General features: G+C 41.7%; 1 protein-coding gene across 1 annotated transcript; it reads left to right on the top strand.

The window, feature by feature from the left end:
• Positions 1–5977: 5977 nt before the first annotated feature.
• Positions 5978–23343, top strand: nes (nestin). Its single transcript, XM_049582742.1, has 4 exons — positions 5978–6983; positions 8780–8904; positions 14244–14317; positions 16415–23343. Exons 1-4 carry the CDS (start codon positions 6153–6155, stop codon positions 19258–19260), a joined length of 3876 nt encoding a protein of 1291 aa, XP_049438699.1. The 5' UTR covers positions 5978–6152; the 3' UTR covers positions 19261–23343.
• Positions 23344–23794: the final 451 nt, after the last annotated feature.

Raw genomic sequence — 23794 nt, 5'->3', positions numbered from 1 at the left:
AACCCACAGCTGCATTTCCTCACAAAGCCTTTTCCCTAAGTGATCACATTATCCCAGAGAAACAGCCATGTAGACTATGTAGTGCTCGGAGTAGAGAAGCACCTCACGTCATCTCTTTTTCATCATCTTTTTTCCCCATTGTCCAGTCAGATATTTTGAGAGGTGGGCCTTCTGTGGTGGTCATGACAAGTTTACAGTTGATGAACAATGGAGGAGAAACTGGTGGTAGTGGTTGTTGGAGAGCTGTAGGGCCCGACGATAGACAGCAGGTTGTCAAACTGCCCCTGAGTCATCCTAAATATGTCTGGAAACATCCATGATGGAGGAGAAGCTCCTGGACCAACTGGTGGTACTCCCCATGATCCAGCCTCTCTTCTCACAGATCTCCCTTTCCCTGTGCCATCTGTAACAGAATCACATGAAGGAGAGTAAGGTCGACCCTACCTGACACTTCAGGCCTCAGTTACATATTGAAGTGGAATCTATCAACAGTACAGTTTTTGAGGGACCCCAGCCCCTCTACTTACTGCGATAAACTGACACATTCCCTTGCTAGCTAATGTTAGCACATCTGTATTCATTTATCAGAATTATATCCACGTACCACTGTTCTGGTGTCGCATGTCCTCCTCTTCTTGTTTTTTCTTTCGTCTCTGGTGACCAGAAAGGTTTGCTTGATTCATCACACTGATGATTCCACATAACGGTGTATGTATGACACTAACAGGTGACTAGCTGACTGTCCCAACAGTATTCAGCTGACATACGGTAGCTAGGAGAGGCTCCACTTAGGTGGGGTTTGTAGCAGTGATGGTTCACTGTATGCTGCCTTCATTGGAGGTTTACGGGGTTTATATGTCAAAATATTCCAATATGAGTGGGCATCAGGGGCCTCTTTCCCCACATATTTCTGGTGGGCTCCAAACATTAGCCTGGTTTACCTCTCCTGACGGTGCGCCCCTATAAAAATGTCACTTAAAGGATAACTTCAGTATTTTCCAACCTGGGCCCTATTTCCCTATGTGTATGTGCGTATGATTCATAGGTACAACTCGTTGGTTCAGTATTGAGCGAGGCGGATGCAGCCGGGAGCCGCGAAACGAGCTAAAACGGTAACGGGGGCAAATGCGTCCTGTATAAGTTTGCGCATTAAAAGTGCTTTTTTTCGCCACTGACCGGTTCAGATCGCCAGTGTTATCTCTGTAAATAGCATACTAAACGTTTCCCTTACCCTTCACTTCCTCTGGGCTGTGTGACGTCATCTTGCAAGAGCTTTGCTTGTTGCCGGAAGAAAGCAGAGGAGCCATGCTGAGCGCCGCTCAGAGTGGCGCTGGTTGTCCCGGAGTACAGCTGAGAGTTTTACCGCATCGATTGAAAACAATGGTTCGTGTTTGTGCTTATCCGAATTGCAAGAACAGGATGTCGCGCAACACCCCGTACAGCTTTCATAGGCTGCCTTTGTTGGATGGCTAGATGCTGAAGTTGTGGCTAGTTGTGCTACAAATGGATGCTAACACTCCTGTCCAGACACTGCGCCTTGCAGACCATCGGGTCTGCAGTGCTCACTTCTCCAAAGATGACTACTGCCAGCCGAAGAAGAGAAGACATCCAATCCCGAAACACCTCTTCCTCAAGAAAACAGCCGCCCCACGAGTAGAGAGAGCTACAGACACAGTGGAGCAAAGCTCTCGCGACATGACGTCACACACAGCCCAGAGGTAAGGGAAACGCTGAGTATGCTATTTACAGAGATAACACTGGCGATCTGAACCAGTCAGTGGTGGAAAAAAGCAGTTTTAATGTGCAAACTTATACAGGACGCATTTGCCCCTGTTACCATTTTAGCTCGTTTCGCGGCTGCCGGCTGCATCCGCCTCCCTCAATACTGAACCAATTTTAGAATGAGTTGTACCTATGAATCATACACACACATACACATGGGGAAATAGGGCCCAGGTTGAAAAATACCGAAGTTATCCTTTAAAACAAAGTCCAATTTACAGTGTTTGTAGCATACATCTCCTTTTTTTTCCAGCTAGATTTTATATTTAGTAGACCTGGGGCCGTGTTCACAAAGCTTGCTCCTATGAAATTTTAAGAAAACTCTTATTTATTTATTTATTTATTTATTTGTAGTTATTTACAAAGCATCTTAGACCTTAAGAGAGCTCCTAAGGTGAAAAGCTGTTAGGGAGTATAGGGAGGAGGACTTTAAAGAGTTTCTTAATCAGAGGAGAGGTTGGAGAAATATTCTTCGAAGTAAATTAAACGCCACAGATCAGACTGTGCAGGGATTGTATGTGTGCTTGATCTCATGAGGGATACACACACATTTACCGCCTAACACAATTCATCTGTCACTGCTTCTCCTGTTGAGGGTCACAGGGGGGCTGCAGCCTATCACAGCTGACACTGGGCGAGAAGCAGGGTACATCCTGGACAGGCTGTCAGACTTGTAGGGCTGACGAGCTCACATTCACACCTATGGCCAATTTAGAGTCACCAATCAACCTGCATGTCTCTCCTCTGCTTAAGAAACCCTTAAACCTCCTAAAAGTCCTCCTCCCTGCTCCCAAGAGCTTTTCACCTTCGGAGCCCCCTTAATGTCTAAGATTCTCTTTGAATAACTTTCGTCTTTACCAGGACCTAGTCTTAACTTTAAGGGGGATTTCTGAGAAAATGTCACAACCCTAAGATTTTTCTTAGAATGTCATTACTAGGAGCAGCTCTTTGTTTGAGGAAGTTTTGTAAATAAGGCCCTTGAAACATTAATTCCTCAGTGCGGTTGCTGCTGACGATCACTGAAAAATGTGACAGATAAAATGAATACATCATTTTCAGTTTGGTTAGACTAACACTGGAGCGTCTGCGCCTCTTACGTACAGTACAGCTAATGAATGTTTCTGGTTGGCTGCTGCAAACATTTTCATATTCAAACTTAGTATAAGCCTCTATCATTTTATACAGTATTTTCAATTGTCATCTAAATGTCAAACCACTGAACAGCGAATAGAGCATCACCGGAGTTATACTGCTTTATGATAAAACAAAAAAGGGAACTCCTAACTTTATGAGAGATAGGTAGAGGAAGTTTCCAGACTGGTATTTCACTGAGGCACATTCAGATATAATCAGCAGCTCAGCAGCAAGTCTTCCTAAAGTCATGTTAGCTGCTAAATGTGTTATGACAGATCTGAAGGTTTCAGATCAGTTTGCTCACAACTATTTGGCTTCCTTGAAACTAAATATTTTAATCTCTCCCTCTCTGAACAACTGATGTAACTCACGCATTAAAAACACAAGTAATAAAGCAACATCAGATCACTGCTGCGTTGTGTAGCTTTTATTTAACATTTAATCTGATGCCTTGTCAGTCAGTGGTGTCACCTTGTCATACTGGGTTAACAGTAGGCTGTTGTAGTATTGAGAGATGCCCACTAGATGGAGATAAAGGGGCCAAGCTGTTCCCAGCATCACTGAGTCTCACACTTAACAGTGTAATGCCTGTAAAACATATGAGACTGTTCATGAAGGTTTTATCATTATCACTGTGCAGATACATTTCCAGCTGATACTGTGAGTTGTGCCCAGTCTGCTGGGTGTTGGTTGTTTATAAGGTTTTGGAATTCAACTTATCAACTGAATTTTCTATTAAAAAAAAAAAAAGTTTCCAAAAATGCAGAACAGTTGAAATCTTTCGAAATTAATGTAGACAGAATTTCCTTGTGCAGTCTGGTGTGCAGCTCATGAGCTTCATGACCTCAAGTTACAAGAAAAATGTTTGCTTCCTTTTTTAACACTTTATGTAATCAGTTCTGTGTCAGGCTGAACTTTCATACCATATGATTATAAAAAAAAATCCATCTTTATCCATGTTGGTTTTGTCATGTTAGAGCAGAAGATCATTTTTCTTCATTTCATTAATTTTTACCATATGTTTATAAAGTCACTGTTACTTTATTTTTTCTGCCACCGAACGGAACTTTCAGCAAGAAGATGTTTGAAACTTTGAAGTTGTGTAAATTGTTAGTAAATGGTTACTTTTCTCAATTAGATGGTCAGTTTCACTTGTCCCCCTTTTTTCCCCCTCGGGTCTCCTCCAAAAGAACTCTCAGGCAACAGCTCATTCAGACTGCTGCTGCTGTAGACCTAACAAAGACAAACAAAAGTGAACACATCCCACTATTTTTCATGTGTCTGCACTGGCCTCCAATTAGAGCTTAAATTCCTGCTGTTTTAGGATTAAAATACATCTCTGACTGTCTTTTACCAAACATGTCATGCTCTCTGCCTCCCTCAAGTACTTACCAATTTCCACCTTGAGCTCAAACGTCTTGATCTCTGTATATTTCTGGTTTTTAATCACCTTCATTTCTGTTAATTCTTAAAGGTCCAGTATGTATGAATGATTAGGGCAGAAATTAAAGGAAATGGCCACTTTAGAATGAAAATACAGACAGTACTTACTGACCCTCATGCTGACTATCGGAGGATAACAGCTAGCTGGAATAACAGCTACTCTTGAAGTGCATGGAACCCAGATTTTGAAAATGTAATAAAACTCCGCTAATGCATTTCAGAATCGTCAGAACAGCTTGTCCGTCGTAATCCAAGTGCCCTGAAGCCGCGGCATACAAAATTGACTTGAAAAAACGTAATTTACTCCACTTTAATAGCATCATTTCTCACCGTGGTTACATGGCAACTCGTGCGAGACTAGCTGAAGGCTAGTGGTGGTGCTAGTTTTCAAGTCAGTTTTGTATGCCGCGGCTTCAGGGCACTTGGATTATGATGGACGAGCCGTTCTGACATTTTTGAAATGCATTAGCGGAGTTCTATTACATTTTCAAAATGTGGGTTCCATACACTTCAAGTATAGCTGTTATTCAGGCTAGCTGTTATCCTCCGATACCCCGAACGAGTTTTGTGGATTAAAAAACTACACTGGACTTCTTGTCGGCATGAGGGTCAGTACAATATAGTTAAATAGGTATGTTTCCATGGAAACCTGCTCAGCCTTGCAAATTTTTTCCAGTGGCTACTTGCAGTATTGCAGCAAAAAAAAAATCCCTGCAGCCCAAAAAGCATTTCCCCCATAGACCAGTATTATAAAAAAGATAAAAGTGTTGACAGGACACCTCAAACTGCAAACAAGGCAAATTATGACTCTATTATCATTTCTTATCCATGGAGGGTTTATACTTGTAAAACTTCCCTACAGCCAAGAGGAGTGATTTCAAAATGTGACACACAGTGGAAATTCAACAAGTTGATTAGGAAAGCATGGGCGAGCAAATACATAGGAATGAAAGGCGCCATCTTGGCATCTGGTATCTAGGTATTATAAGAAATCTATGATATCTGCACAGGGATCGGGTCGGAGAAAGACTGTATTTTTACAGGTTTTAATCACCTGGTCTGTTGGTTTTGGAGAGGAAGAGACCTCTGTGGATAATTTGGCTCCTGGTAAAAACCTCCTGAGCAATGAACACTTCAGGAATTCAAACCGGGAGAAGTTTCAGCTGGTTGCAATGTGCAATCCTCACCACTAGATGCCACTAAATCCTCCTAAATCTTACACACTGAGCCTTTAAAACAACTCTTAGTATTCTATAGGGATTTTTTGCCTTTATGGCATCATGATAATAGAAACATGAGAATTTGGGTGGATTAAACTGGTTTTGTTGTGATTACAGCACCTTTCTGCCTGTTTGAGTCTCTTTAAAAGGTTTTTTTTTTCTCAGTTGGAAAAAGTGCCAGTGGTGAAAGAGTTAACCTTGGAAATGACATCATTGCCTCCCTCTGCCCTTTCCCATCTCCCCCAGCCCTCCTACTCCACCCCTCCATCCCTCCCTCTCCATCCTCCCTCATCTCCTCATCCCCTCCCTCTGTGGCCTTCAGTCTCCTCCCTCTCCATCCCTCCTCCTCTCCAGTCCATGTGCCCGGCCCCTTCATTAACTCCAGTATGAAAGGAAAGCCTCTTGCTGGCAGCCACACTCCCAGAGCCTCACAGGAGCTTCACTCTCACAGAAACCCCACACACACACAGAGTCGGGCCTGGACACAGAGATACACTTGGCTGCCAAATCATAATCAGTGCACCTCTGAGTGAGGCCTCCGTTTGCCAAATCTCTCTGTTTTATTACACCGACATGGAGCTCCACAGTCTACATAAAACCTTCCACCACAGCCACCTGGGCGAGGAGAAGCACCAGATGCTGAACCTGAACAGACGCCTGGAGACATACCTGAGCCGGGTCAAACACCTGGAGGAGGAGAATGCGCTGCTTGCAGAAGAGATCCAAGCTCTGAGACACAGCAATCATGGAGCCTCGACACAGAGGAAGGGCCTGAAGGAAGAGCTGCGTCAGGTGAGACTGGAGGTGGACGCAGCCTGGAGGGACAGGGTCCTCACAGAGATGGAGGTCTGCAAGGTGGCCGAGGAGCTCCAGGCCCTGGACCTGCTGAGGCAGAGGGAGGCTCAGGCCCATATGCAGGCCAAGAAGAAGATAGAGCAGAGCAAGAAGGAGCTGGAGGAGGAGCAGAGGGCTCAGATGTGGCTGAGGGAGAAGGTCAGTCAGCTGGAGAATGAGATGAGGCACCTAACTCAAACCCATCAGGAGGACGTCGCCCACTTGGAGGCCACATTGAACCACTCCAGAGCCACAATGCCACCTACATGGGCTCAAAGGGGCAACCAGACACCAAACCTCCTACAGCTGGGACAGGAGTACTCCCAGGCGGCCAACAGGGCATGGCAGGAGGCAGCAGAGGCCCATCAGGGGCAGTTAGATCGGCTGGAGGAGTCACTTAACCAGACCAGGGGCCATTTAACCCAACTGAATCAGGAGAAGAGCGAGAGTCAGCTGAAGCTCCAAGCGCTGGAGAAGGAGATCGCCTCAGCTCATGACGTCAGGCGGCATCTGGAGAAGACTGCAGCCCAACAGGGAGACAGATACAGCCGGGAGATCCAGCAGCTCCAGGTGAGAGACCCACACCCACAGATCCATTTCACTGTGGCTGTTAACGTCCTGTTATAAAGTGTGGGCTCCAGACTTTAACTTTGTCTTTGGCAGCACAAGTAATTTCATAATTGAGATTGTTTTTAAAGTTGACAGATGTTTATTACATATAAAATATCAAATATGAAAAACTCTCATCACAACTGAAAGGAGTTGTATTTGATAAATAGATTAAGTGATGCTCACCTTTGATTCCTTTTCTGACAATAATCATCAGCTCGAGCCAAACAGATGCTAGAGTTTAAAATAAATTCTAATAAAAAAAAAAAAATCAAAATTTAACAATAAATTATCATAAAAATGTGACAGTTTAATAATTAATTATAATAAAACTGTTTAATTATAAATTTTAATAACATTTTTACAGTTTGACAATAAATTATAATAAAACTTTTAAAGTTTAACAATAAAATTACAGTTCAATAATAAATTATGATACTTTTTTTTTTAAATTTTTACAATTCATTTGCAGTTTAACAAAAAGTAATAATAAAACTTTAAAGTTCAACAATAAATTATAATAAAAAATGTAAAGTTTAACCATAAATTTAGATTCAATAATACATTTACAGTTTAACAATAGATTATAATGGAAATTTTACAGTATAACAATAAACTTTACTGTTAAAAATGTCATCAGTGTGCTAAAACAGTAAATTTCACTGGTGGTTTGATGATTATAAATTATCCTAAGAACCATTTTCTGCATTACATTCTGTAAAAAACAAACAAAAAAAGTTTTCATACTGATGCATATCAGACAACATGAACACAGATATATCTGTAATAGGCCAATATCGCTAATCGATTTATCAGTCAGGCTCTGTCAGTCAGGTGATCAATAATATGAAGGAGACAGATTTTCAAAACAAAAGTCCTGCTGTTTGAATAAATGCTTTTAAGATTTTACTAGAGAGGCTGTGAGAAAGGAAAAGTTGTTGCAAATTGGGGAACTTCTGTTGTGTGAAAACAGTCCTCACAAGGTCGCCCGCTGTTACTCATGAAAAGTGCAATCTCTCACAGTGTTTGATATCTCTGTCGTAGCTTCACAAATAGACACAGTGTGAAATAAAGAAGTGACAAACCACAGGGGAATGTGACCAGCTGATAATCAGCTTCACATGTCTTCGGTCAGTGAGGCAAACTGGAGTTTAGTCACATCTATTATTACATGTAAAAGTTTTAAAAAGATGCTTAATCACCAGATCTTTTTCTTTTCACTGTCATGAACATGTGACATATATTTTTTATATCTCTTATCCTGACGAATATTCAGGGCCTTTAGTGATGTGCCAGATGTCCCACTGAAGGCTTTAAGGAGCATTTGTGAGTCCTCCCCTCGGGGCTTTCCTCCCTCAGTATGCTAATTTAATATTCTGATGGAGTGAAAACATTCGGGTCTGAAAGGGACTGGGGGGCTACATATTTATAGGCTGGGGCTGCTGGGATTAGTTCTGGGTCACAGTGAGGTCTGAGGGGTGAAACACCCAAATTAAACACTTAAAAGACAATGTTACCTTCTCCCAGTGTGGTCCTGGATGACTATAACACTGCTGCATGGACAACTCAAAGTGCAACTGTTTTAACAGCATTACTGTCATTTTTGATCCTTGCAGTAAAAACATGTGTGTAATGTTTTCGCAACAAGCCACAAACAGCAGCTGAAAGAATGTTTCCCCAATATACTCACTGTGAGAATGCTCTCAGTGGCTTTTTTTAACCGCTTCCTTTTCCTGTTTCATGTCCTGTTTTGGCAGGAGCACTTAGAGGGCCTGGAGGCGGAGAAAGAGGAGCTGGGCCAGCAGATCGACCACATCACCCTGGAGAACCGAGGCCTGCTGCAGCAGAAGACGTCTCTGGGTCTGGAGGTGGCGACATACAGGTACACTGATAGCTGCTGTTATAGGTCAAGGAAATGTGATTCCCAGAGCAGCGATTCTCACAGCGCCATCTAGTGGGCGACAGAGGTACTGCCAGCCAGTTAGATTAAATTAAAAATGATTTCTTTGGATATTTCGAAATGCGTTCGAGAATTCACACAAATAAAAAGCTTCAGATTAAAATGCAGTGACCAGCTATCAGCATGCCAATCAGGACACAACGTCTCGAGACAAACATGGCTAGCTAATGTTCCCTCCAATGCAGTGACACAAAATGAGAGCATAGATGGAAACTGAAACCACTACTGCTCCCCCAGGGGAGGGTGTTTTCCAAGGGCAAAGGGCAATGTCCCGCAGCCAATCGGTCTCCATCTTTACCCCCTTGTACATTTATAATCACACATATGGATCTAGAGCTGATCAGTCATTGATCAATACTAAGAAAAGATCAATCTTAAGTCTGTTTATGGAGTATGGAGCTGGAGATGGGACATTTTTAGCTTAGCTTAGCATTGTACAAACCATTAGCCTGGCTCTGTCCAAAGTTAAAAAATAAAGAGGAAAAAGTCAAACAATCTAGTGTGGTTTATTAAAGCATTATGATATGTAAACAACTGCTGTGTTTAAGTGGTTACTCATAGGATATTTTGTTAGAAAGCTAAGATTCTTGCGATTCGATTGATGCAGAGTATTTCAGGACACAACCACCACAGCAGGTTTAATAAACGCTTCTGTCAGACCACTAACAAACAAACAAACAAACAAACAGTTATAACTCACCTATGAAACCTTGTCATGATCCACAGATCGATAATATTCTCACAAAAATGGTCCTGATACACTCTCAAAGGTCCAGACGATCCAAATTCAGTGAGATATTTAGTCCAAACACATTATTACATCCGTAGATATCCACAGACTGCAGATGCATCATTTCAAATGTTCTGATCTCTGCACATAATGTCCACAATATCTCCAGTTTACATGTAAACACAACAGATATCTCAGCATTAAAATGGCTGCTGAAATCTGACCTTTTCATTGACACCTCAGTTGAGCCAATAGGAGCTTCCATGTCCACTCCACAGCCTTCAATAGCCAATAAGTGGCAAAGGAAGGGCCTGCCTCTGTTTTCGGTCTGTTGAGCCAGCCAATCAGCAAGCAGTTGCTCCGATGACTGACGCTTCTTATCTCCAATGAAACTCTCAACCTGGAGATATGAATTTCGGGCAGTTTTTTCCAACATAGACCGTTATAAATGTAAATAAATACAGGGTTCTTTTATTGTTTTAAAGGAAAAATCCAGTCTCTTATTAATATAAATGTTCTAAAATAATTTAGTATAAGGTTCTGAATAGATAAATCTGTCTTTGTTGATTTGTTTTCACTCATAATCACACATTCAGTACATCATTTCACCCTCTTTTAATGGAGATCGCCTGGACAGAACCTTAGAAAAACGTGTAAAATGCTTATTTTATGTGATATTGCTATCTACTTTGAATGCGGACAGTGTGAGGCCTCATGGTATGGTCTCATTGTGTTTTACAGTTAATACCGACCAGTTCTGCAGGTATCTGTTTAAGAAAATATTGAGGTGGAGATAAAAAGTTAAAAAAAACACTTCAACTGTAGTGTGTTCAAACTTCTATATCTCAATGACAGACACAGTTACAGTGATTCAGGAATGGGAAATAAACAGCACTCCTAAAAATGTAAAAGCAATTTTAGACAAAGGTAGAATCAGTACATATGTTGCATTTATTCTCTTAGATTTATGCACAACTAAGAAGAAACAATGTGCAGCAAAGAGCACAGAGTCTCAACCTCTGTAACAAACACACTGAAATATTCCCACATGCAGCATTTTAAAACCAACCCTGAAGAAATAAAGCACCGTGCTTCAGTAACACAAGACAAAACATTATTGGTGCCAGAGTATTCATAACATATCACACATACTACATCATGATATTATTTGTCACACCATTAGTGACTGTTAGGAGTTGTATTTTCTACTGTATCAGAACAAGCTCGTGACATCTTCACCTCACATTGATTTATTTTACTATTACGTCTCTGTATTGCAGTGTACTGTATCAGGGGAAAGTCGAGTCTCATAGGTGTACACAGTTCATCCTTTCACAATTACAAACATATTTCTCTTTATGTTTTCTTCGTCTCAGGGGAACAGACGCACAGAGTTCATGTTTGATTTATTTAGATATTGACTGCTCCAACATATCAGCTTTGAATCCCGCTCCTCTTCTCTCCATCAAAGATACTCTGATCAGTGGGTGAAAAGTAGCCGTTATGATATGCCTGTTGTTTTGATCATTGTCGTATAAAATGAATCAGCAGATGGAGCACTGATGGAGATAAACTTTCTGCTCTGACTTTTAATGATAAGTTGGCTTTCATGAGGTGTCACAGTCACATCCCTGTAAAAGAGGAGAAAGGTGGTGCTCCACACTGCGATGCAAAAACATTCAAACTTCACCAGGGCGGATGATCTGAGGAGCTCACCTGTTTGATGTCAGACAGGTGTGGGATCCATGTTGCATTCAATGCAACATATTTTTGATGTTTGTTAAAATCTGCCTCACTCACAACTCTCCTCACAACGTCACAGGAGTTGACTAAATCACGAGTTCTCCTCGATCAAATTTGTCTTTATAAGTAGTATAAAGAGAATTATTATCTTATTATGGTCACATGAACATCCTTAATGCTTAGCTCCTCTTTATTACTCATATTTGGATTTTTGGAGAGAACACATCCAACTTGTTCAAGAAACAGTCATCTCTACCATTGTATCTGGGAGTCAGTTAATCATTAGTAATGCAGCAAACGGGAGGATTTGCACCTTTTCTTTGTCTTATATGATAATAAACTGAACATCTTTGGATTCTGGGCTGTGGGTCGAACAAAATAAGCAATCTGAAGACAGGATGTTGAGCTTCAGAAAACTGCGATAGACTATTGTCACTGTGACCTTGTTTCTGTCTCATCATCATGGATGCAATGTCTCAGGAGGACACTGAGGGAATTTCCTTAAATGTAGCACAAACATTCAATTGGACTCACCGATGAACAGATTAGATTTTGGTGATCAAAGGTCAAGGTCACGTTTAATTGGACTACTGTCCTTGTCCAACCTGGTCTCACTCAGAAGTCATTGAAATCCCACACTTGAACAGTGATTTGCAGCATCAGATGCAGATGAAAATGCATTAAGATGCAGCTGGTCTCTGTTATAGTTTAACGGCACTCAGCAGCGTCAAGGGGGAAAGAAGCAGGACAAGAATGAAAGTTAAGGTGGCAAAAGTCCGAACAGGGCGGCTGGGAGGGATGGTGGACGGGTCCAACACCGACATTCACCCGGGAGAGCGGTGTTCCCGTCCTGTAAGATTATAAAGCCAAACCCTGTTCTTTTGTCCTAAACCCAACCATGTGAGTTAGTTGAAGGAAAAAAACGTCAATTTGCATTGTTATACCGACGTAGTGCTTTTATTTTGAAAGAGACTGGATGTAAACTGTAAATTTCCCGTGGAAAACTGAATGGTACTTTGAAAGAACACAAAACATGTAACAGACATAAGTTGACATGGCGTCCCAGAATGTCAACAACCAACGCATTAAGGGTACCTTTCATGTTGTATCTGGACGGTGAAAGTCCCAAACCAACCAAACGCTGATAGGTGACAAGGTCTGAGTAAGAATGTGTTGCCTTGTCTCAGTATACAAGCACGGGAGGGGAATCACTTTATTCATATAAGTATGTGCGACTCCTCTACGATAGGTGGAGATATGCCCCCTTTCAGCTTGTTAGTACTGATTCTATTTCCAGTTGACCTATTACGTCACAGACCAAACAATCAACAAACAAGTTAGCTACCGTTAGCTAGCGGCAAACTGGTACCATGGTGGACAACTTTACAGCTCCATCCAAAATTGCACGGCTCTGGATTTAGATTTTGCCATGTTGTTACCGGCTTCTTCTTCTGTTACACATTACCTATTCAACTCCCTCGTCAAAGCCCGGGTGGGGCACTCTGGAACACTCGCAGGGCACCTCGGCCAGTTTGGATCCAACTGACTGTATAGATGCAGGAGTAACTTGACTCCCAATCGCATTATCTGAGTGTGTTAGTTCAAGTCCATGTCCAAGTTCTGGTCCATGTTTGTAGGTTCTTTTGTAGCAACATTCATATTTGAAGAACCGAGTTTGGACAGGAATGGACATAAACTGTGGCTGCAGCTTGACTGGTTTCTTGAGGCATACAACTGCTAGTTTGACACCTTCCTGACATTTTAAAATCTAAACAATTAAACAGTCAATTGAGAAAATAATCAGCATATTAGTTGATAATGAAACTTATCTTTCCTTGGTTGCAGCCTTATTGTAACTAGAGTCCAAATTATCAGGTTACAAAATGTAATTAAGACAGTTTCATCAAAACAAAATCAAATCTGATACAATTAGTTTAACTCGTCCTAATGCTGCTGCGCAGTAAAAAAGTAGACAAACAAACTTCCATCAGTGAGAGACGCAGACAATAAAGAGCCGTCCACAGCGGGTACAGCCCTCTGGACTAAAGGTCAGTTCATTGAAACAGCAGCCTCTGATGTCTTGGACAGAGCAACTTATCCATTATGGAGCTCTATAGTGGTGTCTCCTTTCTCCTTCTCCCCCTCCTCAAGACTCTGACCCTCACCCTTTTCAGAAGCCTCCGATTTATCAGCTATGGGAGTCTAGAATAACAGCAGAGGGGAGCCGGAGGGGGGGAGGACAAACTAGAGGACAAATTACAATGTCATTCACTGTACATCAGACTGTTACCTATATGTTTTATATCTCAGAAATACATATGATAAGGAATGCAGACACAGACATGCAGCTAATTATATGATGTGTTGGAATGGAGACTGGTGTGCTCCACATATGTGAATGGAAACAGAGGTATTAGTGCTGCATGGGCTGCTCATAATATCTGCTATTAGTGTGTGTGTTGATGTGCATGAGCATCCTGTGTGTGTGTGTGTGTGTGTGTGTGTGTGTGTGTGTGTGTGTGTGTGTGTGTGTGTGTGTGTGAGGGATTGATGGCAGAGGTTTGTGCGCTGCAGATGGCTCCTCAATGGCCGGCCCCTTTCCTTCATTACCATAACAACAGACCTCAGTCTGTTCCTGCTGCTCAAGAGCAACAAAAGTCACTCCTCTCCTCTTCCCACCCATTGCTCTGTGTGCAGCAACGTGTCTGCATTTATGGCTCAGCGTCACAATATTCACATGATGTGTATTCAGAGAGTAACCTGCTCCTGCCTTTGTCTGTCTCTACAGAGCTTTGCTGGACGGTGAAGGCCACAGGGGAGACATCTTTTTGTTAAATCAGCCAAGAAACGTTTCCATCACAGGTAATTAGAGTAAAAAATATTAATACAGCAGCACTATGTCAGTAGCCCTTGTTACAGGGCCTCTTTAAAGGTGGGAATTCAATGTCATTATGTTGCCTTGCCGTACTGTATGAAAGGTACAATCACAGAATGGGGGACAGAGTTGTTTCACCTTTACGACAGCATCAGAGGTAGAAACAACGCCAAACAATGGCTATGTCAAAAGGGACAGCTGGCAGAACAAGACCACTGACGGTATGGGTGTGACGTTTTGATGACGTTATGTGTGCAACTCACCATGGGAGATTTACAAAGGAGCTGATGACAGTTAGCAGCTAACTCAGAAGTATTCGCAAATTGGTAAAACGACACGGTTTGGGAGCACCTTCAGCCTGATCTACATTTGTGTTGAATTGACGTCGTACCTATGCCGTAGGCTCTGCGTAGACGCACAGCCTGATGTGCACCACCCCAGAAATGAACCACGCATTGCAGCCACGCAGATCTTCTGTCTGTTTTTGGAAGCTGAAACCATTTACCTCAGTAACAACAAAGCTTTTATTTTCTTTAATTTCACAGATAAGAAATAATAAACTGTGAAGACAATAAAGCCTCCAAACAATGGCATTTTAATTCTTGTGTGGAAAAAAACTCCACTAGCCTCAAAGCTCATTTTTACAATGTAAAATACTATAAACTTGTGCTAATAGTGTTAGCATGTTGTATTTGTAGAGAAGACATTTTTAATATAAGACAGTTGTTTTGTCAGTGAACCTTGTGAGTTGTTATGGAGCTGAATTTTGTAACGTTACCTTTGTTAAATTTTGTTGTTGTTTCTGGCTTCATACGAGTAGCGGAAAGGTCTCTGAGCCGCTAGGCTAACTTATATAATGGAAAATGCTGTAGGGTTGTGCTAATAACGTTAGCATTTTGTGTTTGTGGGGAAAATGTGTCCAGATAAAGAAGTGTTTTGTCTGCGAATGCTGCGAGTTATAGTGAAGCTGATTTGTGCACTTGTGTTTAAAACTGACCCCATAAAGCCATGTTTAATGTGTGTTTGAGATGTCTTTTGAATCAATCAAGCTTTAAGTCAATTAGGAGGTGTAAGTGCAGAGCGGCACAGACACAACACCGCATAAGTAGCCTATAAACGCTGACCACGGCATAGCCCACGTTTGTAGGCTACTGCATAGGCTTTGCATAGAGCCGACACACAGGTATAAATTGTCCTTTATGCTCCAAGTGAAGGACAAAATCAGCAGCTATATAAAAAGGAATGGTAAATGATTGTCATTGCTATGTTATGTTATTGTTATAACTTAGAAAGCACTGCCGACACGCATGTTATTTGTGACACTAGAGACTGATGCTTTTGTGTTGTGTTGCCGCTTTTGCTTCTGTGATGTCTGCATGCTGTGTAAAATCACAAGCTGGAGCGCCATGATGCTTGTGTTGTTTAGTACTGTGTAAAAATACAAAGGAGGTGTAAAGAAGTGACTTTGAAGCAGCTCTATGGTGCGATTTTTGTGTAAAAAGCGCTTGTGACTTCACTGCTGCAGTATGTTGCTGAAATCCTCTCCTTTATCTCCTCTCTCCTTTGTGAGGGTATAATTTCACTCAGTCTAACTAAAAGCCCCTCAGAGTAGGGACACGTTTGATACAGTTGGTAATCGCATTAGTCTAACTGGGTGGGTGGGCGGGGGGGCTTGGCTAGGGAAGCTGAGGTAGGCACTTTGGGTCCTGTAATGCAAGCCACCTAAGACAGTCCCCAAAGGTTACTGAGCCATATGGCTTTGCTTTCCGGTTACTCAGACGACGGTGAAAGGAAATGACGATCAATATCTCCCCATTAGTGTCCAGCCTCCACTGAGAACATACGTTTTAATAATGCTTTGGGGAGGCAGGTTCTCCACAGTATCTCTGTCATGTTAAGAGTACGGGGGATGATTTGAAATAATAATCGCCGCTGTGTGGGGATATCACATATCTAGCATACAGTATATATGGCTGAATTATTATATAGAAATTGGTTTAAACTGCAGACATCAATACAAGTCATTACTATTACAGTAGCTCAGTTCATTGTGTATTCATGAGCTCTGCTCTTGTTCTCCACAGATGCAGTTTTCAGTCCTCGGGGGGTTAAAAAGAATTACCAGACCCAGCTGTTTGCTGGCCACAAGACCACTTCCCTCTCATCTCATCGTGGTGTGACAGCGATTACTGCAACGCCAAGCTGGAGCAGAAAACCTGCCACCTTCACTGAAACTCCAAAGATTTCCAAGAAACCTGCATATGATGACACAAAGTCCACAACATTGGAAACCCCTTATCCCAAAATACTGCAGGATGGAGCTGTTGAGAATTTCAGACCACAGGAGGTTCAGGAGAAAGTCACCTATGCTGAGCCTCTATCACCTCCCAACGAGCAGGAGGCTGAAGCAACATCAGGGGACAAAGAAGGTGAAGAGGACAGGAGCAATGCTGGTGCAGAACCTCCTGAGGATGAACCAGTTGTTGAGTCAGTTGTCAGTTATCAGGTCGAGTCTGGTCTCAACACTGAGCCACCCCTCTGTGATGAAGTGGATCAGCATCAGTTTACCACGCCCAACCTCACACCATACCATGTTAGAATGACAGAGGAGCAGTGTGGTGATGAATCCGATAAGGATGTGTCCTCTGAAATACCTGCAGAAAAAGATGATATGCAAGAGCTGCAAGCTCCAACTGAAGCATGGATAGAGAAAGAGGTCGAGCATGTGCAAGAGGAAACCTCAGATTCTGGAACAGACGCAGTTCTTGAACCAAACTTTGATTCCAGGACAAGCAGTCCGGTGACTGAATGTGAGGCTGAAGAAAGCTTGTTAAACAGAGTGACAGACTTCAGCCAAGATGAAAACATCATTAAGGAGGATGCAGCTGAGATACAGCAAGAAATAAGCCGTTCTGTTGTGGGAACAAGCGTGATGGATGTTGAGGATAAGTTGTATCCAGATGGAGAGGAAATGGACACATGGGACAGTGTCATAGAAAGGAAGGTTGATGTGAAGACAGATGAAGGGATAAAAGAGGATGAAGAAAAACGACAACACGCTGAACCTGAGGAAGACATATCACCAAGAGAACAAGAGCATGACAAGAGAGAACCTAAGCAGGATTTTGCCACAGATGTACAGCAAGACAACAACATAGTGTCTTCAACTATGGACACTCCAGCAGATGATGGACAGCATGATGCGTTCGACCAAGATCATGCGCTGCTTCCTGACAACCAAGAAGAGGATGACGAGGATTCTCAAAATGTCTCCATGTCATGGCGGACCGAGTTGGAGAGCAACAGCTACGCTCAGGATAACACTCTTGCCGACACTCGTCCTCTGATTCGATACAAGAGTGATGAGACTGACGCCAACACTCAGGCGTCACACATGGACGAGAGCGAGTCTAGTGAAGGTGAACAGGAAAAGAAGATCGAAGAGATGGAAATGTGGAGTGAAAGCAAGTCAAAGAGATCTGGAACTATGGAAGATCTGTGTGAGGAAGTGGAAGGGGAAGCGTTGGATGAGGAATATAATCTAGGGTATACTAACATTGAGGACAGGGATGTTGATGATGCTACAACTGTTCGTGAACAGGCTACGCTGCTGAAGGATACAGAAAAGTCAGAAGAAATGATCAGAGAAGTCAGAGAGGGACATTTGGATGAAGAAACTCAAGAACTTTCCAAACTCACGGTACCTACAAATGTGGCCTACGATGAGGAGTTGGAGATAGACCGACTTGTGGAACAGGAATTAGAAAATCTTGCTACAGACTACTACAGCGCTTTCTTTGCACAGCAGCAGCTCAGCAAGAGTGAGGAACATCTGCAACACAAGTTTCTCAAGGAAATGACAGAGCAAGAAGAGACTGAAACGGCTTCCTGTGCAGAGCCTGAAGTGAGAGAAAACCACCAACTTGCATCTTCCACGACAATTATAGATCAACCTCATGAGAACCTACATTTCAGTGATCCATCCATGGTATTGCCTCAGTCAGACACTGTGGCTGATGAGGAGGTCCAGCATGAGGTTCATGAAGCTACAGATGCTCCAGAGAAAAGTGAAGAAGAGGACGACCACAACGTGTCCATGGTGACAAATCCTGATGTAATAGAAGATCACTCTGACGTTACTGACTTCATCAGCAAGCCTGATATGGAAGAAATCAACAACTCAGAGGAAGCAAACTCTGTGTTGCCGGTAACAGCAGATCAGGGAAACCTGCAGGATGTGGCTGCCCCCACTGAGGTGAAAGAGGCTGTACCTGTAGAAGCTTCCAGTGAATTTCAAGAACGCCTGATTGAGGATGTTGTAGAGAGTCAAGAGGCTCCAGAAACAGCTGAATGGGAAGTCCTGGAGAACCCAAGTGAGGACTTTGAAATCAGAGATCAGGGTAAAGATCATGAAAAATGTGACAGTGTTCTTCAAGCAGCTGAAAGTTGTCTCCACGATGAGGGCGCTATGACACATAAAGAGGAGCCCCTTGAGATTTCCCCCGACAGTCTACCTGATGAAACAGATATCTTTGTGGTGAAGGACTCACCAGAACTATTGAACACAAACGGCAAAGACAACAGCCTCCATGGTTTCATTAGCTCTGGATTAAAGAGTGATTTCTGGGTGTCCTCCTTGGAGACCGGTGCCACCTATCAACCAGATGATGTCTGCAATGAAGCCGCTGAGCAAACCAATCAGAATCTCGGGTTTGCTGACAATTTGGTTTGGGGGGATTCAGAAAATGTGGATCACTGGAACTCCAGGGTGGATATTGAGTCATCTAAAACCCTGACTGCCAAGAAAGAGCAGCAGCAGACGCATTCAGAGGTGAAGCAGGTGTTGTGTAGAAATGAGAAGGAGCTGGTCCATTCTGATGAGTCAGAAGCTGAGGGTGAATCCTGGTCGTCAGGGGAAGAACCAATATGAGAAGTAGTGCTTTTATTACAATGAGTTTTAGATCTAATCAGTGTTAGTCAGAGGAAAATTACTTTTAACGCATTCACTATGAAAACCAAAGTCGTGCCTTGGTGCGCACCCCAGTGACGCTAACCATCAATGTGCCAAGTCTGTCTAGAATAATACAAAGCACTCACCTCATTTACTTCAGGTGAGACACCCCAGGTGAACAGGGTAAAATTTTTAGATGTCATCATGAAACTTCCCCAGATGATTACCTACAACAGTGGCGTTCGGCCACAAATGTGTTTTATTAGAATCGTGGGATCTAAATATATAGGTTATACATATATTTCAAAAATAAGAATAGGCCTCAAAATAAAACAGAAACCCTGCGATGTAATAATCTGCAATTCCATTCATGCCTTAAAGCCTCCGAAAATAATGTCATAAATCAAAAATGCATGTTTGTACCTCTGTGTCTTTAAGCAGCAGATTTAGCGCAGTTTATTGGTAGTTTAATCTATAATAATACATCCTTATTTCTTAGTTGATTATATTTTGTATCTCTAATCTGAGTCTTCAAAAGTGACTTAACCAGACAAATAAATGTAGTGGAGTAAAAAGTACAATGTTTGCGTCTGAGATGTGGTGGAGTGGAAGTATAAAGTAGAATAAAATAAAAATACCAGCCCATTCTCATTCCAAAGTCGCCACCAAGGGACGTCAGTTTGTAACACAGCCAGACAGAACCTTTTTGTGGTCTTATGATATGCTGCTGGTTGGCTGGACAGCACTTGTCACGGCAGTATGATACGCCCATTGATGGCCTCAGTTTGAAATGCTGCTGGTAACAAACATAATATAAGGACCTGGAAAGTCCCTTTAGGATGGATGGGTCCTACAAGCCTGGACTTTCACCCAGGAGCCCCGTGTATGCTCCCGTATGAATGTAGAGCCAAACCACGAAGTTCTTTTTTCTAAACCTAACCACGTGGATTTGTTAATGTCCCGACGTTGGTTGCAGCATCCCAGAACGTCAACAGCAGACGCAGGAGGATACCTAGCATGTGAAAGTCCACTAGGACGTGAAAGTCCACGAACAAAGCATTGATATGTGACGACATGGGATGAGATCGTGTTGGAAATACTCAAGTACCTCAAAATTCTCTCAATTTTAATGATAGCAGTTGCAAAATATTCGGTTCGTACACAATATTAATTAGTAACAACTGTTGATGTTTTTAACATCATAATTCTTAATTAATTTTGGAGGAAAAACTTAAAGCGTTAATAAGATGCCAAATGCATAAAAAAAGCATCAAAATTGAGCTTGCTCGTCAAGAAAATTTCATGGGGGAGGATCCTTCCAGACCCCCCTACAACGGACCAGGCTAAGCCCCCAGTGCTCTCAAATTAATAATTAAAAACATCATGTCCTGAACAAAAATCCAAACATTGGATAATCCTGGTTCTAAATTTGTGTTTCATTTTGTTGTCATTTTGATCTTTTTTTTATCACTCCATAAACCAGAATATACTGTTAACAGTCATTAAAAAAAGAAAATTGCTATGTTGTCAGGAATAAAAATTTCTATAAATCAGTCTATGAATGATATATGAACAAACATCTTTAAACCTTCAGAATACAGACGTAAAACTGGGCAGTTTGGTGGATTTAAATACTTCTGATGAGGAGATTGTTTAGTCAAAAACAAAAAACAAACCTAATTTTGAGGAAACAGTCTTTAAAAGATACGATTTGTAAAGTCCAAACATTCTCAGACTAAAGATAAGACACTAGGGTAAAAAATTTTTACCAAGATATCACTATGAAACTTCTGCAGTTGATTACTTACATTAACACAAATATTTTTTGTATCATAATTTTTCTGCAATTTTATTGAATTAAATCTGCTTTTTGCATAAATGAAGTCTGAACTAAAATAAACCTTAATGTGTATTTTCGATTTTTGAAAATTGACCAGTGCATAAAGTCTCTTCTCACCTGGGGTGTCTCGCCACCGACATATTTGACTAACAATTTTATCTTCTATCCTAATTGCTGAAGCTCTTTCGGTTTTTCAGTGTGCATGTTAAGGAGAAGGTTTGTGCATGAGGGAACAGCATGAAGACAGAACAAAGAATGTCATTTGAAAGTCAAAGCGTTTATTGATTGCTGCCTAATCTGATTTTACTGACTGATGGGAATCGATGAGAGCAGGAGGGTTGGATTTCTGTTTCACAGAGCATCAAACAAACTGCTCGTGTTTCTGCTGGTGAGTTCTCTCATTTCCCCAGACAACAGATGACTCATCTCTGCATGTTTAACAGGCGTAGAATAATTGGTTGGTTGTAAAAGGTTTATGTAAAAGATGACATAGACCAGTTTGGATAGTAAACTGTTACATGTTTGTATTCGGTTGGTCTGTATTAATCAGACATTTCATTTCCATCTATTTTGCTGCGGTACATTTACAGTCCAAAATAAACAGTAGATTGATCATATGCTCCGAGTCTCTTGTTGCTTTCACAGTCCACCTTATGCACTGACATGACCAGAGTAAGTTTAATCAAGCAAATATGTTTAATAACTCTTATTTCACTGTTTTATTCAGGCCATTACAGACTGTATTTGTTTACAGTGAAGCTGAATTAAACTCATTCAGACAGCGGCCCAGTCGGCAGAACAAAATGTTAGCATTATACGTTTCTGCAAACCACAGATACGTCACATTTGTACATTTCATACGGATCATACCAGCATATCTAAACGGATGTTGCTGTATAGTGTGAAACAGGTGGACAGCTGCCAAGCAGCAGAACACTGTTTGAGATGAACAAACAACAAAATCGGGAATTTTTTTTTGACGAAAGGTCAGGACATTTCCAGCCATGGTTGTAGAACCAAAACCAGGTGTTTTTTTTAGCAACACACTGCTGCATTTCTGGCCATGATTGTGTCACCAAAATTGTTTTCTTAGTGACACATTAGTACATATCCAGCCAGAACTGTGCAACCAAATTCGAATATTTTTAGGGAGACACTAGCTGCATTTCCAGCCATGCATCTACCACCAAAACTGAGTGGTATTTTAGCAACACATTGCTGCATTTCCAGCCATGAGTATGCTCCCAAAACCCACTATTTTTATGGAGACACCAGCACCATTTCCAGCTCTGATTGTGGTACTAAAAACCAAGTGTTTTAATTAACACATTTGTGCATTTCCAGCTGCAATTCTGGCACCAAAGCCCAGTGTTTTTAAGTGAGACACTGGTCGCATTTCCAGCCATGCATCTGCACCAAAACCAAGTGGTTTTTTTTTTTTTGTTTGTTTGTTTTGCAACACATTGCTGCATTTCCAGCACTGACTGTGGCACCTACCTTTTTGCCGACACATTGCCGTATTTCTGGCCATGATTGTGTCATCAAGGCAGCAAGGCCATGATTGTGGGACCAGAACCTGGTGTTTTTTAGCAGCACATTGATGCATTTCCAGTTGTGATTCTGCCACCAGAACGAGGTGTTTTTTAGTGAGACATTGGCAGCATTTTAAGCCATGCATCTGCCACCAAAACTGGGTGTTTTTTAGTGACACATCCCTGTGTTTCCAGCCATGATCATGCTACTGAAACCCACTGTTTTTATGAAGGCACCAGCAGCATTTCCAGCCATGATTGTGGCACCAAAACCATGTATTTTAAGCCAAATCATGATCTTTTCCTTACCCTAACAGAGTGTTTTTTGTGCTTAAACCTAACCACATGTTAACCACAGCATTGACATGAAATGCATGCATGTTACATATACATAGTTTGCAGAAATGTACAATGCCAACATTTATTCTGATGACTGGGTTGAATACAGCCCACTGAGAGTTGAGCTGATAATATTTTGATTTTTGAATTCTGATTATTTGGTATGAGCTATTCTTTTCAAATTAAAATGTCGGGAACTCAGTGACAACAGGACTTTTATTGTTTCCTTATAATTTCCTGTGTGTCTGCCAAAGTGTTCTGGAAAGGACAATATAATTTCATACAGGAAATAAACAGTGTTCAGTTCATACACTTTGATTTTTTTGCTACCATCACCAAGAGAGTCTTTAAGTCAGCTGAACTTGAAAACATTTTAATGTCTGCACACAATTGTCTTTTCTTTCTCCCTGCTGCATGCTTATTTAGATGTTGCTTGTCACATGTTTGATGATCACCCTGATGAAGGCCACAAGCCAAAACACACTGGTCTCGCAATAAAATTGTTCAATATACAACAAGTGTTGCTGGATTTGGCCCTCTGTAGACTTAGTTCCCATCTCCATGCAGCAACTGGGTGGAGTTATGCCAGAAACTCACCCTGCTTTGACAATATCTGCAGGCAAACATGTAATTTAGCATATATGGGGAATTAGGTTTCCAATAATAAATGAATAATTAATGAATATTTACTGGATTTAAATGGAGCCGTTCTTACAAGAAAACACAGTATCACCAGGGGAAATTACTGCAGAATGAATTATGCAAAACTGCTAACAAATACCAAGAGGAGGCTTTTTGTCAT

This window comes from Epinephelus fuscoguttatus, linkage group LG8 (genome assembly GCF_011397635.1).
Source record: "Epinephelus fuscoguttatus linkage group LG8, E.fuscoguttatus.final_Chr_v1".
Lineage (NCBI taxonomy): Eukaryota > Metazoa > Chordata > Actinopteri > Perciformes > Serranidae > Epinephelus > Epinephelus fuscoguttatus.
This window is presented reverse-complemented; position numbering and strand designations above follow the sequence as displayed.

Coding starts and splice junctions, on each gene's coding strand:
- nes (XM_049582742.1), top strand. CDS start 6,153: ATGGAGCTCCACAGTCTACATAAAACCTTCCACCACAGCCACCTGGGC. Junction 6,984..8,779: donor GGGAGATCCAGCAGCTCCAG/GTGAGAGACCCA, acceptor CTGTTTTGGCAG/GAGCACTTAGAGGGCCTGGA. Junction 14,318..16,414: donor AAGAAACGTTTCCATCACAG/GTAATTAGAGTA, acceptor TGTTCTCCACAG/ATGCAGTTTTCAGTCCTCGG.